Source organism: Mytilus trossulus, chromosome 11, assembly GCF_036588685.1.
Source record: "Mytilus trossulus isolate FHL-02 chromosome 11, PNRI_Mtr1.1.1.hap1, whole genome shotgun sequence".
NCBI classification, from domain to species: domain Eukaryota; kingdom Metazoa; phylum Mollusca; class Bivalvia; order Mytilida; family Mytilidae; genus Mytilus; species Mytilus trossulus.
The window spans coordinates 42,002,664-42,021,184 of record NC_086383.1 but is presented as its reverse complement, the minus strand read 5'-3'; the positions used below and the strand labels follow the sequence as shown (position 1 = coordinate 42,021,184).

Below are 18,521 nucleotides of genomic sequence, written 5' to 3'. Positions count from 1 at the left end.
TCAACTTTCGTTGATTTCATGGGTACAGGGGGACCACAAATTTAAATGTTTAACGAGATACAAATATTCCATAGGAATGTATGCAATCTTTGCCAAAACCACGGATTAAAATATCCACGAATATGCACGTTTCCCTCAATCCACGAAAATTGTTACCAACGAATATAAATGAATCCACAGTATATGAAGCTGACATTCAAAACTCAGGTCTGACAAAGCCAATCTAATAACGTTATGACAAAAAAATGACGAAAAGACAAACTAGTCCAAAAAATCTCTCAATAGAACAATACAGATTGAGCAATACGAACCACTACTAAAACTAATGTGAACACTGATGCTCCTGAAGGCTAAGCATTTCTTGCTCCACATGTGGCACCCGTAGTGTTGTTTATGATAGTAAAAACCTGGTAATAAGTTTAATTCGATGATGTGACAATTGAGGAAAAGAGAAAAGGATTGCTTCTACGTATTTGGTAATTATCAGCTGTCGTTAGTCAAGCAGAGGTCCAATAACGTTCTTTCAACTTTTCATGGTTTCATTAAACATACAATTATCAAACATGACAAACTCCATTGTTATAGATGAAATGCATTCAGTTATAACGCTTATCTACGATAAAAGTGCATTACTAGTATTAGTTTTGAGGTCGGTTTTAGCCTCATAAAATATGCCAATTTCACAATTTTTATGTATTCTGGTGGAGCAATACTATTTAATAAAATAATGAAAACATGTTTAATGTAAATATAAATAAAAGGACTAGAAAAATTAATAGTTTAAAATGACGCACGTTTACTACGTTGCCACAATAAGAACGAATCAGTTTCAGAGTTATTGTCCTCCTTAGTTGTCGTGACATTGTTTGACATGAAAGATTTTGTACGTGTTGGGTTGTTGGTTGCACCATAAATTTTATCTCTGGCTGACCTCCATTTATAACAAGAGCATGAACATACTGATAAAGTCTCTTGAAAATCAGGTCGCTCTTGTGCATTACCCACAACACCTGCGTTTCCGGTTATGACGTCGCCTTCAAGATGAACTGCATTCTGGGCAGCTATTGCTGCCTCAAGTTCGTCTCGTCTTTCATCTTCAGAATTTAGAGTAAGGAAACGCAACACCAACAAATTCATTGCAGCTGATATAACTGTCAATCCAAACAAAATAAAAAGTAAGCTGAATGCATAGTAATGCGTCTGTACTTTATCTTTCTTTTGTAAAGCTACATAATCGCCAAACCCAATCGTTGTCAAGGTGATAAAACAATAGTACAGAGAATCAATGTACTCCCAACCTTCATAGTGAGAAAATATTAAAGCTCCAACGGCTACGATAATTGTAGAAAGATTCATTGTCACGAATATCAAGTCCGTTTGGGACACCTCTGTTTTCTTCAGTCGAAAACATTTTTTAATTTGTTTCAATCCATATGACATGAATGTGTTAAGTCTTTCGCCCACGCTTTGGAACATAATTATACATAGTGGAATGCCAGCTAATGCGTATCCCATGCAGAACAACTTGCCACTAACCGTTTTAGGGGTACTATGTCCATAACCTGAAAAATATTTCAAATATAATTATGTTCACACCGGGCAAAAATAAATTACCTTTACACGGGTTTTCTAATGTACAAAACATTTGCTCATCATATGCTGTGAAACCGTTTTGGAAGTGGAGGGGGAAAATTGATGGAAACGAGTTTTGTTTTTAAATTAACATTATTTTTTTATAAGGGTATCATTCATTATTAGCCTTTGAAATATAGATGGCGAGCTGGAATATATATGCAACGATTACATCAATGTGTCCCTATTTTCAACTTTTGATTGTATTTGAGTTTAGCTGTATTTCATTCTTAATTACATTTCCATTTTAAATTCATAATTTATTGTTCCTAGAGAATACGCACATACGAATGTGTCTGTAGTAAAAGGTGGAAATGTTGAGAATTGGAATCGATTGCAGTGCAGTGAACATTTGTGTCGTGAATAGCCTTAAATAACCTATATTAAGCTCGAGACAAAACGTTCGGGAAAGCCAAATATAGAAATTGTTTGGAACACCAAGATATAATTTGTCTGAGAAAGAAACCATTAACTTTTCAAAGTTGTCAGAAACGTGTTAATAAAATTTTTTGAAAACAGAAGTATTGGAGTCAAAATAATTTATTTTAAATATGCGACAATAAAACTTGACTTTAATACCAAGCCACTTGGGGAAAAGTAAAAACGACACGACGGTTTCAAAATATTGTCTTAGTAAAACCTATTCATCTCGTAAAAACGGATTTTTAAACTAATTATTTAAAAAAAAAAAAAACACTTTAAAAAGTATAACGTAGAGAATAATTTCCACTTGGTACCAACTGTCTTACCTATAACGGCTACAACAACTAAAGAAAAGGAAAAGGAACAACTAAATGTCCTCCGGGTCCTGGCTTTCTTACCTATAATGGCTACAACAACTAACAAAAAAGAAAAGGAACAACTAAATGTCCTCCGGGTCCTGGCTTACTTACCTATAACGGCTACAACAACTAAAGAGAAGTATAAGGCACCAGAAAATTTCCACTGGGTACCGGCTTGATATGGTTTCGATTTTATAACATTGATTCTGATTTTTTCAAAATGTTCATCAGTGATATTATATTTTTCTCTGATTTTTCGTTCTCTTTCTCGTAGATTTCGTCTATTTTCTATTTCAAAGTCGGATTCCAGTGAATCAAAGACTGCAGCTCCAATGAGAAGATAAGTGAAAGTACATATAATCAATGACAAGGTTCGCACGTTCTGTCTTTTCATTCTTTTATAGTCGGCTTTGCAGAAACCTGCAATAAACAAACATAGCATGAACATTTAAAACATGTGACATGACATGACATTAAAAACATAAGATAAGATAAGATAATTTTTTATTAACCAATCATGGTGCCCAAAATTTGAGCTATACAATCAAATGAATGAATTACAAAATAAAGCACAGAAAATGATTAGAATGATTAAAGTACATTTAGACAACAAAAAACAAAAACAACACATGAATACACATTTACACTAATTAACCTGATATAAACCAAGTTATTGACAAAACATAGTTGTTATGGGTGCCACTGTGACCTGGAGAAATAACATAATTCTTTATAGTACTAGGTTTATGGGAGACAACTCCTGATCAATTTTATTTCCTATAATTATATATCTATCTATATTTTTCCTCCGTTTATTTTTTTTTTTTTTTTTTTTAAACAACAATATTTTCTATAATTTTCTTTCGTTCTTCAAAAAGGGAGTGCAATAAATTAGATAAGTTTGAAGTTACAAACAAATCTTCAGATGAAAGAATCCAAACAAATTTCATTTCATCAGATAATCTTGAAAAATTTTTGAATTTGGAATTTAGATTAGATAGATGTTGAGATCGAGTATCTTTTAGAACAGGACATTTTAAAAGAAAATGAAATGTCATGAATATCTAAAACATGTGACCTGAAATGAACATCTAAAACATGTGATATGTCATGAACATCTAAAACATGTGACCTGAAATGAATATCTAAAACATGTGATATGTCATGAACATCTAAAACATGTGACCTGAAATGAATATCTAAAACATGTGATATGTCATGAACATCAAAAACATGTGACCTGAAATGAATATCTAAAACATGTGATATGTCATGAACATCTAAAACATGTGACCTGAAATGAACATCTAAAACATGTGATATGTCATGAACATCAAAAACATGTGACCTGAAATGAATATCTAAAACATGTGATATGTCATGAATATCCAAAACATGTGACCTGAAATGAATATCCAAAACATGTGACCTGAAATGAACATCTAAAACATGTGATATGTCATGAATATCCAAAACATGTGACCTGAAATGAATATCTAAAACATGTGATATGTCATGAACATCTAAAACATGTGACCTGAAATGAACATCTAAAACATGTGATATGTCATGAACATCAAAAACATGTGACCTGAAATGAATATCTAAAACATGTGATATGTCATGAATATCCAAAACATGTGACCTGAAATGAATATCCAAAACATGTGACCTGAAATGAACATCTAAAACATGTGATATGTCATGAATATCCAAAACATGTGACCTGAAATGAATATCTAAAACATGTGATATGTCATGAATATCCAAAACATGTGACCTGAAATGAATATCTAAAACATGTGATATGTCATGAATATCCAAAACATGTGACCTGAAATGAACATCTAAAACATGTGATATGTCATGAATATCCAAAACATGTGACCTGAAATGAATATCTAAAACATGTGATATGTCATGAACATCTAAAACATGTGACCTGAAATGAACATCTAAAACATGTGATATGTCATGAATATCCAAAACATGTGACCTGAAATGAATATCTAAAACATGTGATATGTCATGAACATCTTAAACAGGTGACCTGAAAGAACATCTTAAATATGTTACATGACATGAATTTCTAAAACATGTGACATGTCATGAATATTAACATTTAAAATATGTAAAATGATCTTGCAAATAAGTTGATTCCCATGAAAAACCACTAATTGAAACAGAAAAACTGACGAATCGTGTTGTTGGCTTGCTGTTTTGTTGATGTTTAATCAAAATAATTATTCCAAATACAACAACTAGTGTAATTATTATTAAAAAGTTATTTTATTTCATATCAATGTATTTTCAGAAAGATCACGTTCGGACACTACAGCAAAATATGCATAAATCATAGTGAAAATTTGACAATGCATTATTGACAGAAGAGGGGCAGTCGAACTATAGGTCTAAAATAAACTGAAAACGCCATGGCTAAAAAAGAAAAAGACAAACAGACAAATAATAGTACACAAGACACAACATATAGAAAACTAAAGAATAAACAACACGAACCACATCAAAAACTAGGGGTGATCTCAAGTGCTCCGGAAGGGTAAGCAGATCCTGCTCCACCTGTGGCACCCGTCGTGATGCTAATGTTACTACAAACCCAATAAATAGTATACTTCGGTAGGTCGCATAACATAAACTTACCTTACTTAAAAGTTCTATTAATCAAAGAGTAATCCAAAAATTTCAATCTCAATATTTGTTTATACCGTTTCTATATTCAACCAGGCAAAAAACACTTTCTTAGTTTAATCATTTATATAAACTTTACAATAAATTATCCATTTGAATATGAAACTCTTTAAATCCTTATAAATACAGCAAAAGTGGTATATTGATGATAATTATTTTCCTTTTCTCTGTAATTCCACTATACATAAATCTTTTCCTGCAAGAATGCTCATTAAATAAGATACTGCTTTGTGATTTATGAACCGTCAGGGGTTTCCTTTCTCTCGCTAGTGTTTCACTGATTTTAAAATCAATAGGATGATGGAATTAGCAATACTACCACCACAAATATCTATGAACACTTAATGCTTTATACAAACATAGAAATACCAAGATGAAATGTCAGCGTAAGACTGTTCGTTATGTCGATAAAAAAGGCTTTGGAATAAAACTATAACGCTTATAGCAGAGAACTACGGGGGTCTTAACTTTTCTCTAAACTTACCATTCTTAAGGTGGTACCTAGCACTTTCACCAAAATTAATTTGGCTCGTTTAATTTTCATAAAATTTTAACAAAGTATTAACTTTGACCCTTTAACAAAAATATCAAAATTTCAAAAAAATTGAACCAACCAATTAATCAGAAAAATTACGCAGTTTGACAAACACTAATTTTGATCATTGAGAAGCTTGTTATTCCCTTGATAACACAATGTAATTAAAACGTGTTAGGTGTGTAGTGTTAGGTACCACCTTAAGTTTAACTTTGAATATTGCTTTTGCATATTAATAGAGGATTTGCAAATTTAGAAATGAGAAGATGTTGTAGAATTGCCAGGCATTGAGACAACTCTCCACAAGATACCAAATGACACAGAAATTAATGACTAGAGGTAATCGTACGGCCTGCATGTTTAGTTCTGTTTTGGGGAAAAGATTTTTAAACTCAACTTTGAAAATTGATTGCAGTTCTGTTATAAATAATATATGATAGAGAATTTGAAAATGTTATTAATAAGTTATTTTTTAAGGCATCAAACGGTAATTTCCGCCTGATACAAAAACTACGTTGCATACAAGACTGTACTGTAGTCCTTGGAATAGCAGTCAATCGCAACATTAAGCAAAAAAAATGTTTATATTAATGAAAATACCATTGAGTATACCTAACCTGATAATCATTAGTGAATTAAACATCAGTTGCTATAGGCCTAAGATTAAAATCCTAATATGATAGTATTAGCGTGCCGTTCTAGATTAATTTCCGTTATAGTCTTGATGATATTAATTCAATTACTGACAACAGACTGTAGGCTTCTGTTTCAGTACAGTTCCTTTGCTTATTTTATTTGTTTTGGTTGCTGTCTTATTGACGTGTACCTTGCATCACCATGGCTACGAAAGAGGGCCATTAAGTCCTATACCTCAACCTTTTTGAAATATTTTATAAATTATCTACTCATGATCCTTTGATGTGAAGGTCTATGCGATCATCAAGGTTTCTGAAAGTGAATGCAAAAAGACAAATTTAACCATTTATACACTTAAATCATTCATTTAAGATATAATGAGGTAATTCTAGCCAGAAATTTAAACAAATGCTTAAATTTCACAAACAGATTTGCACACTGCGAATGAAAAAGACATTCCAAAAGTCTTATTCAAAAAATGAATAATAATTGTCTGGTTATAGGTCAAGGATATAGTTAGTATCCAACAAACGTTCAAAAAGCAACTCGAATTATGCGGTTGTCGTTGATTTAAGAATGAATTTTATTCCATTCATGATATATATATATATATATACTCGTCTAAACATCAAACCAACAATGTTCGATCTGTAAATTTGCTTTCGCAAATTTTTGGTTCTTCCCTCGCCGGGATTCGAACCCATGCTACTGTGATATCGTGACACCAAATCGCATGCACTGCAACCGTCCCGCTAGACCACACGACCACCTGGGCTCTCAAAAAAAGAGCTTTCGGTGGGCATGTGTTACCTTTCCACGTCAGTTATATATATATATATATGTTCCAGACCATATGAGTATTTGGACCGTACGCGTACGGTCCGGACCGTATACGTATACTCGTACGGTCCGACCATACGCGTACGGTCCGGCACGAGCTTGATATACATGTGATTTGATCATATGGGTAATAAATTAAATTGAATCAAGCATTTATCACAATCTTTACTAGTGATTTTAAGTTTTACAAATTGTTATTGATAATGTATTACAACTAGATAAAATGAACAAACGAATCTTGAATTATAGTATTTTGGTACACGCCCAAGGTGACACAATTCAAGTAACGTAATATTTTTTAGATTTTCATGTATGCAGTTCATGCATGTTCTTTGCATTTGCATTTGGTGGTAAAGTTGCTAAATATTCCAATCAATTGACCTTCCACATGATATTTACTTCCGATATCTTCAATTTCAGTGATCATAATTTAATTAATGTATTACTGATCGACATGCTAGATACAAGAGATTAACAGATTTAACTAGCGTGAATTTTAAAAAAAGTTTAAAATGTAAAGTTTTTGTTTTAATTTCAATTGAACTTTTTTTATATTTTTGATAGTTAAGTTATGTTGATCTGCTGTATAAGCATTTGTATCTAATAAACCCGACCATCTTTTATATTATTAGTCGGACCGTACGCGTACGGTCCGACCGTATGAGTATTTTGAAAAAGTACGCATACGGTCGAGACCGTACGCCTACGGTCCAAAATACTCATACGGTCTGGAACATAAATATATCAGAAGAAAAGATTCAATCAAATTATCGATCATAGATCCAAAAATATCTTAAATTCAATTTTGAAAATGTATTGCATTTCTCTTATATAAGCCGAGCGAATCAAATTACTCTGCTTTGCATTTCTTGTTTGAACGATTTCAAATAAAGCAATTTCATTGTCAAAAACAGTTACAATAAAATCCAATTACAGAGACGGTGTAAACAGGGAATATTCCGTAGACATTTTATTGGTTAATCGACATATTGAATCAATCACTTGATATTAAGGTTGTCTATTGTTCCACTGATTTCATCTCAATATTATATGGAAATTGACATTGAAACGTAAAACCCGTATAAATCATATTTCAATTTTCCAGTAAAATAGAGGTGATTTTGATATTCTAGCCATATCCAATGTGTGGTATTGTTAATCGTTTGGATTACAAATCGATATTTTTCTCTTTGATTTCTAATTGGACGAGTTCTTATTCTTTCATCCGTTAGTCTTGATTTTGAACATTTTTGTATTTTCCCACATTATTTCATAATAGGAATTGCTTTATGAGAAAATGTAGGATTTATCATAAAACTGAATTGCACGCAATTACAGTTTCGTGTAATTAACTTTCAAATTCTTACGGAAAAGACGATTCATAAAATAATTCCAAACTTTTTTCGGGAAATTATAAAAGTTTAGATTTTCAGTATATAGTATCTAAATAATTTAATCCTTTTTTGTTCTTATGCTGTTAGCTCTGCAAATGTTTTCCAGAAAAGTGCTTCGGACGCAATAAAATTATAAACTGTTTTTTTCATTTTTTACTACCAAAAAAAACCTGGATAATATTTAAAAAAAAAAAAAAAAAAGGTCTTTCCATGAAAGCGACGTATAATCCTGTCAGTTTTTAAGCACATGAAGGAAGTGGGGGGGGGGGGGGGGGATTTGGCGATTTATCTTCCTGTCGCGAATTAGATTTTTTTTTTTTAAAGTACATATACTAGCTATAATTGTACGTTCTTTGCAAATATTTATATCTTTTTTATTCTTTTAAAAGCTAATAGCTTTATACAATTCAGCATTTATTTTTTTATAATCATACCTATATCACACATTTTAAGGCGGGGAAAAAGAATGCAAATAATTCTGGAGAAACCTTTAGACCCTGCCAAATTACATTTATATAACACCCATGGAATAGTTATATATATCTACATTTTTGTAAATTTATACACATTAAATGTAAGAAAATATCTTCATCAAATCTGGGTTGGGAAGATTTCCTCTAGAACTTAACAGCATACTTATCAATCTATATTGTATCTAGTTAGATGATATTCTCAAGACATTAATCATCTTGTTAATGAATCCGTTGTATTGATCCAAAACATTGGCATTTATGCATGTATTTTTCTGTTACTCAAATTGAGCCTTTAAACATTTCTAAATAAATCTAATATTATAAGCACTAAGTATACCCGTTTTGAGTAACATGCAAAATATATTTTTTTCAAAATCAAATTTTATAATTATTTTCAGATGATTAAATTGAAATCTTGATTTAATGCTACAATTCAGTGTATCGTCGATCTCGATATATTTTCCTGTTAATTCCTACTTTATCTTTACCATTTCCAAACTAATGTCATATAAAAAAAATACAATCAGCAATTGACAAACTCTCGCTGACATTTAAATGTACTTTGAATTCCCCTAGGAAATGTTTTCCGCTTTATTTAATCAAGTACAACGCCCACTGCTATATTTTTAACTGTCACTGACTGCCATGATGTGTTAACGCTCTTGTATGCATGGATTTGTGATCAGATCAGCCAATTGTCCATGTATAATATTTACTTTGGCAAGTCGTTTTACAATTTATTGGACCTTGAAAATATTTTATATAATATATAAGATATTTTCTAGTTTTATAAGATATCTTATATATTATATTACAAATTAGACATCTCCATTGGTTTAGTATACATCTCATATAATTAGTTTATAAGAAAATTATATGAGATATCGTAAAAACTATATACGATATCTTTAAAACTAAATAAGATATCGTATAAGCTATGTTAGATATCGTATACAGGTAATATATATCTTGCAGTTAGAATAACTAGAAATAGACACTTAATTAAGTGTTTAATGAATGTCAAAACTCTTTCATCAGATTTACTTTGAATTTATGATCTTAAAGCACATTTGAGGACTACATGAGTCACAAGATGTGTACCCATTCCACTCACAAGATATGTACCCACTCCACTCACAAGATATGTACCCATTCCACTAACAAGATTCGAACCCATTCCACTCATAAGATATGTACCCATACCACTCACAAGCTGCGTACTCATTCCACTCTCATGCTGCGTACCCATTCCACTCACATGCTGCGTACCCATTCCACTTACAAGATGTGTACCCATTCCACTCACAAGATGTGTACCCATTCCAGTCACAAGATGTGTTACCATTCCACTCACAAGATTCGTACCCATTCCACTAACAAGATTCGTACCCATTCTACTCATAAGATGCGTACCCATTCCACTCACAAGATGCGTACCTATACCACTCACAAGATGCGTACCTATTCCACTCACAAGATGCGTACCCATTTCACTAACAAGATGCGTACCGATTCCACTCATAAGATGTGTACCCATTCCACTCACAAGATGCGTACCCATTCCACTAACAAGATGCGTACCCATTCCACTCATAAGATGCGTACCCATTCCACTCACAAGATGCGTACCTATTCCACTCACAAGATGCGTACCCATTCCACTCACAAGATGCGTACCCGTTCCACTCACAAGATATGTACCCATTCCACTCACAAGACGTGTACCCATTCCACTCACAAACTGCGTACCCATTCCTCTTACAAGATGTGTACCCATTCCACTCACCAGATATGTACCCATTCCACTCACAAGATGTGTACCCATTCCACTCACAAGATGTGTACCCATTCTACTCACAAGATGTGTACCCATTCCACTCACAAGATATGTACCCATTCCACTCACAAGATATGTACCAATTCCACTTACAAGATATGTACCCATTCCATTCATAAGATGCGTACCCATTCCACTCACAAGATGCGTACCCATTCCACTAACAAGATGCGTACCCATTCCACTCATAAGATGCGTACCCATTCCACTCACAAGATGCGTACCTATTCCCCTCACAAGACGCGTACCCATTCCACTAACAAGATGCGTATCCAATCCACTCACAAGATATGTACCCATTCCACTCACAAGATGTGTACCCATTCCACTCACAAGATGCGTTCTCATTCCACTCACAAGGTGCGTCCCCAGTCGACCAGAAGATGCATATCCCGCCAAGTGACAAGATGTGTACTCATTCGACTCATAAAATGCGTCTATAAGATAAGCCTCTTGTCGTATACTAAGGAGAGCAAATAATAGGATTTTTACAATTAGTTATCAAAGATACCAGGATTATAAATTAACACGCCAGACGCTCGTTTCGTCTACATACGACTCATCAGTGTCGCTCAGTTCAAAATAGTTATAAACGGCTAAACAAGTACGGAGTTGAAGGGCATTGATGACCCAAAATTCCCAAAAGATGTGCCAACTTCACTATGTCTTATTCCTTTAACTTTTTAGGCAATAACTTTCGCCTACTTCTGTTTGTTTTAATCAAGGACTGATAAAAAAAAAAGTAACATAACAAGACTGTTTTCAAGGTTAACCATGAAACAAATGGTTTTACACTAGAATTTTTTGGACCCTTTATAGCTTGCTGTACGGTGTGAGCCAAGGCTCCATGTTGAAGACCATACCTTGACCTACAATGGTTTACTTTTATAAATTGTGACTTGGACGGATCGTTGTCTCATCGCCACTAATACCAAATCTTCATATATCTATAAATCGTATAAACTGATAAATGACCGTGGAAAAATCTGCTAGATGAACATTTATGAAATGTGCTTAACAAACTATACACAAGAGGATATAATATTGACAAACAAATAAATTATAATTAAAGACTTTAATTTGTTACAACTTCTGACATGATACAGTAATTTGTTATATTTTTTTACTAATTTGCAAGCAATAAACTATACTTTATCGCACAACTCTGGTTCATTCGTCTGAATTCCAATTAATGCAAATATTTAATTACGCGATGATATTTGCTTTGATAAAAGCCAATATTGTTTTATTACTTTGTTGAAATTTACCTGAGGGAAATGACTTTACATATTAAATCCTATATTAACAACAATAAAATACTCATTGCTGATATGTTTTGATATATCAGTTTTATACAAGACGACATTTTCGACAAGAGAGACGAATTTTTTACTTTTGAAATTTTCCTTGTTTTACGGTAATGTTCTTTTTTGATCCTTTTCATGATGTGGTTATATTTCCATGATCTTCTTATTTTCATGTTATACATTTGAAAAGTTAAAAACAACAAAAACTCATCAAATCATGAAAGCGGGCCAGACGCATGCTTCGTCTACAAGACTCATTGAAACGCTCGAACCAAAAATGGAAAGAGATATGTCAGAATTTGCATAGGTGTCAGACCACCAATTAAAAAATCCTATTTTGCAATTTCACAGCTTTCTTAATATTTTAACTTCATAGAAACCAGGTATATCCTGAATTGTACATGTATCACTTTTCTACGTGCCAATTTTCAACATACCTTTAAAGTCTTATAAGAATTACATGACCTTGTGAACACGTGAATTACCAAAATAAATAACCCCTGCTCTTCTGGAAATCTTAATTAGTATACTATGGAGCGCATTAACCCTGAATGTTTAATGCATACTCATATAAAAGTAAATTTTGGCTCAAAATGCTGTGGATTCATTTATGTTCGTGGGTACCAACTTTCGTGGTTTAAGGAAAAGTTGCATGTTGGTGGACATTTAATTTTGTGGTTTTGCTGAAGACTGTGTTAAAACATATAGGACATTTGTGATTCGTTGAACATTTAATTTCGTGGTTAATCCCTACCCACGAAATTCACAAAAATTGGTATCCAACGAATATTAATGAATCCACAGTGGTCTAAATTTATTTCTCCAAAAGTTTCGTTTCTGCAGATTTGTTGGTTAGTTAGAGTAATCAATGATATCAAAGTGAAACGCACTAGTTTGTCTAAGAGTAGGGCTACTTTCTAAATTGGAGAGAATAATTGGTGTTCTGACACCTAAGGAAACCTCTATTTCATGAATCGTTTACTCTCGTTGGTCAAGAGAAAGGGATACTAATAGATGAGGTATTATTGCCATTGAGATAACTATCAATCAGAAACGTATCAATGTACATATGATATACCTTCAACAATGAGCAAATCAATACCGTAGCGACAGCTATATAAGGCCTACACATAACAAAACTGTATCGTCAGGTAAATTTTTCAGCAGTGCGTTTTTACCTTTTGCTATAATATTGAGATTGTATAGGTTTCATTTCATTCATCTATTTTTGCATCTAAGTAATTATTTATTCTCTTAACATTAAAAGCTATGCATTGGTATTTACAAGTTTTATCCTTCACATAAATCTACAAATGCGTAAACATAACAGTTTTTGTCATGTTTTGTTAAAATCGCTAGAGACAAAAAATTGACTTCACTGTCATTAAAAGTAAAGGTTACTAATGACTTAGCTTAAAATCCTTTTCCTGTCACTCAAACCTCGCGTGTAACTTACAAACCATTAGTTGTATGTAATTAGTCAACAGTGATGAACATCATTTCTACTCTGATATCAATAATGTACGTAGAGTAAAGAATCACTTCTAACATACAAATTATCCATTACATTGTATCTAGAAAATGAATCATTTCTGTATACTTTAATTCTTTAAGCTGGGGTCACACATTCACGATTTTTACTACCGTTCTTGACAGGACCATTCCCGATAAAATTTATTAAAAGTCTGATCAAGATCCTGTGAATCGTGGATGGAAATTCAAACTTAAATTAAAATTTGTAAAAAAAATAATTTGATCACGACAACAATCAGATAGTGTTCAGGAAGCACCGATATCCAACCGTTTCTAAGCGAATAAGTCCCGATAATCCCGTTCTGAATCTGCTTCTAATCCGATTTGTATTTTTCGCCAGGTAAAATTCGACCGAGTCTGTCACGACTGCGTCCCGACTCTACCGAATGTAATCCGACAGAGATCAGACAGTGACCAGACTGTGAACCGATGCTGACGGAAGTTATTTGTTCGAAAACTGTCGGCATATTCGGGATGATCAGGTACTGTCGGAACTTAAGCCTATCACGGTCCGCTCTATCGCATTGCAAACGGCTTTGTCTGGTCTCAGTCGTATTGTATTCTGTAGTTGTCGGGACTCTGACGGGGGTGTCGTTGACGAATTTCGTATTAATAACCGGACTGTTTCGGAACGGTTTCGGCAAAAAACGGTTCGCAATCGACAAGATCTGGATTCAATCTGGACTCAATCGGCAGAAAAACAGCTATGAAAAATTACTCCGGATCATTCCCGTTCCACAGGACACCGTCCAGAATACACAAGACATTGTTCGGAATTCGATCCGATACAGCAGAATCTGTCACGACATAGCCACGATTGTAATCCGATTAGACAAAATCGGCTGAGTTGCCCCGAATGTTACGGGACGCACCTAACTGTCGGGATACTTTGCCGAACTATTCGGACCCTTCCCGATCCGTAGGAATCTGTTACGAACTAAAACGAATGCGTTCAGACAAAGATAGGACATTCCAGATAATTGAGGATACCAATCCGACTTTTTCACTTTTCATATCGTATTGCTGTCTGATCTCAAACGGGAGCAATAATCGGCAATGTGTGAACCCCGCATTACCATTTTCTCAATTCTTATACTTTTTGACCATTATTCATGCTATTTGCAATTTTGATTATTTAGGACCTCAATATTCTCAACACTAATGAACATCATTTCTACTCTGATATCAATAACGTATGTAGAGTGAATAATCACTTACATTGTGTCTAGAAAATGAACTCACAAATCATCATGTTTGTTTTCGATCTATTTACGGGAGTCTTGGTTAGGAAAAAGGGGGTCGTCATTGCTGTATTCGATCAGTAGTTGTATTGCATTTAATAGTTTTGTTTGTGTATACGGTTATGGGTGTAATCTTGCAAAAAAACAAACTTTTTCTGTTTGTTTTCTACTTTTTGTCCATTACTCTCAAATTTCATATTTTAGAACCTCATAGTTTTGATACGTCATAATATTTAGCATTCTATGTAACGATTTTAAAAGCATACAATAAACAATGTGCTATACGAATGGAAATATAACCAATGACCTCATGTTATTTCAATTTTGGATTAGGAACACTGAAATTACCTTGTAGATTTTGAAACGGCGAATATTTCATAATTACTCAGATTAACCTAAATTGAAATGTATCATGTCATGCCACCAATCATGCTAATAATATCATTTTCTTTTCTTTCTTTTCCTTTATTAGCAAAAACTAATTTACCAAACAATGAAGACAAAGCACTTCATTAGCTTAAAAAGGAAGAGACGTATGTAAATTAACATTCTCAAGTGTTCGTTTTACTGATGGTCAAGCAGATTGTTCTTTTAGTATCCATAATTGATTTTTCTTGCAAATTGAAAAGATTGCAAAGAAGGCAGAACCTAGAATAATGCGACAACAAGAAATATGTCGCTCTTGCATGGTTTAAAAGGTTTGTTCCCAAAGAACGTATCTGTAAAACACTTATTTCACGCGAGAATAAAACACGTATTCCAAGCAAGAATAAAACACGAACTCGACGCGAGGAATGCACTGGGTATTTTTTTTCCAATTCATGTACTTAGTATGCGCCTGTTCCAAGTCAGAAGCCTCTGGCCTTTGTTAGTGTCGTATGATTATCAATTTTTATATGTTTTGAAGTTTATTGTGACGTCCACGTTCATTAAACTAGTACACATTTTGCAAAGGGGTCATTCAGCTGAAGCTGCCTACGGGTATGGGATTTTTTTAAGACCCATTGGTGGCTCTGGGCTGTTTTGTTTTTTTGCACTTTACCTTTGGTCGGGTTGACAAATTTCACATTTCCATTCTCAATTTTATATATTTATCACAGACAATATAAAAACGCTTTAATGTTACCTCTATAATGAACAGCGAAAAGTGAACAAAAAACTCAATGAACTATAATTTTAAATAATAACTTTAAATAATAATCCCGGCAAATGTATAAATTTAAATACAATTTACATGTTTAGCATATTAAAGCATTTTTTTCTCCGATGCTATAATTGTTGCTGATTATTGAAAGTAAAACATAATTTGTAGTATAAAGAAGTGGAGGTGATGAATACATATATCAATGCAACAGTAATTCGATCAACAACAAAAGTATCACTCACACCACATCTTCCTATATCTATCAATAAGATTTATTATTTTAATGGCACTGGTCTTCGCTGTTGTCGAATAATTAGTATACGAGCTTTCCACATTAATTAATTGAGGAACTCCAAATAATTTAAAATGAAAAATTTGGTATGATTTTGGATTAAAAAATGAGCAAAACCCGGCATGATATATAGCAAACTATTTTGTGGATAGTTGTCTCATTGGCAATCATACCACATCTTCTTTTTTTATATTAAGGGCCCCGATATGACAATGATTTACTATTGAAACGAGAGAACTGGTTTATGTATCAAACAATAAAGGAACACCAAATATAGCAACAAACGACAATCTGAACATCGCATGAAGCTGTATGCAATTTTAACTACAATATCGCAATGATTAATCTCGTATTTTTACACCCGCCCCATCCTTGTCCAAAAGTGTTTTTTTATTTTTATTATAGTAATCAAAATGTCCATAATTGATACATACTCTCGCAAGGGTTTCTATCTAGCTATGTTTATAAATACTGTAAAATTTCCCCGATAGCTTTAAATTCACTAACCTTAATTTGATTTCAGCTCCCTTGATCCATTTCAATCAAATTCCTAACAGCTGACATTCCGTAATTAAAAATCAAAGATACCAAATTGCTATCATATCATATCTGCAATGTGACAAAAAAAAAAGTATCTTCTGCAAGTATTCACGGCTCTCCAATTGTTCAGGAGTCCTCTTACAGAGATTATATGAAATCAATATACACCGTCGATTTCCCCGCTTTCTTGAATAAAAATAGTGGTAACAGACGGTTGGTGTTTACAATATATAAATAGAATGTCAATTTCAAATAGTGCATGAATATTACTTTACATTATCGATTTTATCTACAGTGTCAATATTTATGCATAGAAAACTGTCGTAGCGCATTCACAATGGCTTGCATTCATTTGTATTCCCATGGTAATGCGTTCATTACCATATACGATTGTTAATGATTATTAGAAAAGTTTATTGGGTATGAAATGACAAAAGATATATAAAATCAAAGCAAAACTGTGCCTTAACAGAAAATCTATATATTAGCTAAGTCTGACTTTGCTTGAAACTGTAAGCACTTTACAAAATATTATAAAATGGTAACAAGATACTGAGCTTACACTATGTACAGAATAAAGCCTATATGTCGAAGAAAGTTTAAAATACACCAAGACCATGCAAACCATTTATATATTACTCGACGTGAACCCTACAAAATCATAGGTGAATTAAACATTGTTAAAGTAACACAGTCTAAACTTGTTCCCTGTTGGCATCCGTCGTGATTCCGCAGATAAAGGTAGTCACGGACTTGGTAGTACATGGAAGTAGTCATAAACTAAGTATCAGATAATGGAAGTCACAAACTTAGTATCAGATGGTGGTAGTCATAAACTTTAATCAGATAGGGGTAGTCATAAACTTTTATCAGATAGGGGTAGTCATAAACTTTAATCAGATAGGGATAGTCATAAACTTTTATCAGATAGGGGTAGTCATAAAATTTTATCAGATAGGGGTAGTCATAAACTTTTATCAGATAGGGATAGTCATAAACTTTTATCAGATAGGGGTAGTTATAAACTAAGTATCAGATAGGGGTAGTCATAAACTTAGTATCAGATAGGGTAGTCATGAACTTAGTATCATATAGGGTAGTCATAAACTTAGTATCAGATAGAAGTAGTCACAAACTTAGTATCAGATAGGGATATTCACTAACTTAGTATCAGATAGTGGTAGTCACAAACTTAGAACAGAAAGTGGTTGTCACAATCTTAGTATCAGATAGAGGTAGTCATAAACTTAGTATCAGATAGTGGTAGTTACAGACTTTGTATCAGATAGAGGTAGTCATAAACTTAGTATCGGATAGTGATAGTCACACACTTAGTATCAGATAGAGGTAGTCACAAACTAAATATAAGATAGAGGTAGACACAAACTTAGTATCAGATGGTGGTAGTCACAAACTAAGTATCAGATAGAGGTAGTCACAAACTTAATATAAGATAGAGGTAGACACAAACTTAGTATCAGATAGAGGTTGTCACAAACTTAGTATCAGATAGAGGTAGTCACAAACTAAGTATCATATAGTGGTAGTCACAAACTTAGTATCAGATAAAGGTTGTCACAAACTTAGTATTAGATAGAGGTAGTCATAAACTTAGTATCAGATAGTGGT

General features: G+C 33.2%; 2 protein-coding genes across 2 annotated transcripts; both read right to left on the bottom strand.

Annotated features, from left to right (window-relative positions):
- Nucleotides 1–433: 433 nt before the first annotated feature.
- On the bottom strand, nt 434–17,235 carry LOC134691137 (two pore potassium channel protein sup-9-like). The gene is made up of 3 exons (XM_063551417.1): nt 16,860–17,235; nt 2,526–2,834; nt 434–1,562 (listed from the first exon to the last, which is right to left on the bottom strand). The coding sequence occupies exons 2-3, from the start codon at nt 2,806–2,808 to the stop codon at nt 781–783; spliced, it is 1,065 nt and encodes a 354-aa protein (XP_063407487.1). The 5' UTR covers nt 2,809–2,834; nt 16,860–17,235; the 3' UTR covers nt 434–780.
- On the bottom strand, nt 10,050–11,159 carry LOC134690058 (putative per-hexamer repeat protein 5). Its single transcript, XM_063550031.1, has one exon. It carries the CDS (start codon nt 11,157–11,159, stop codon nt 10,050–10,052), a length of 1,110 nt encoding a protein of 369 aa, XP_063406101.1.
- Nucleotides 17,236–18,521: the final 1,286 nt, after the last annotated feature.

Coding starts and splice junctions, on each gene's coding strand:
- LOC134691137 (XM_063551417.1), bottom strand. CDS start 2,808: ATGAAAAGACAGAACGTGCGAACCTTGTCATTGATTATATGTACTTTC. Junction 1,563..2,525: donor AGTTGTTGTAGCCGTTATAG/GTAAGTAAGCCA, acceptor AATATTTTTCAG/GTTATGGACATAGTACCCCT.
- LOC134690058 (XM_063550031.1), bottom strand. CDS start 11,159: ATGGGTACACATCTTGTGAGTGGAATGGGTACATATCTTGTGAGTGGA.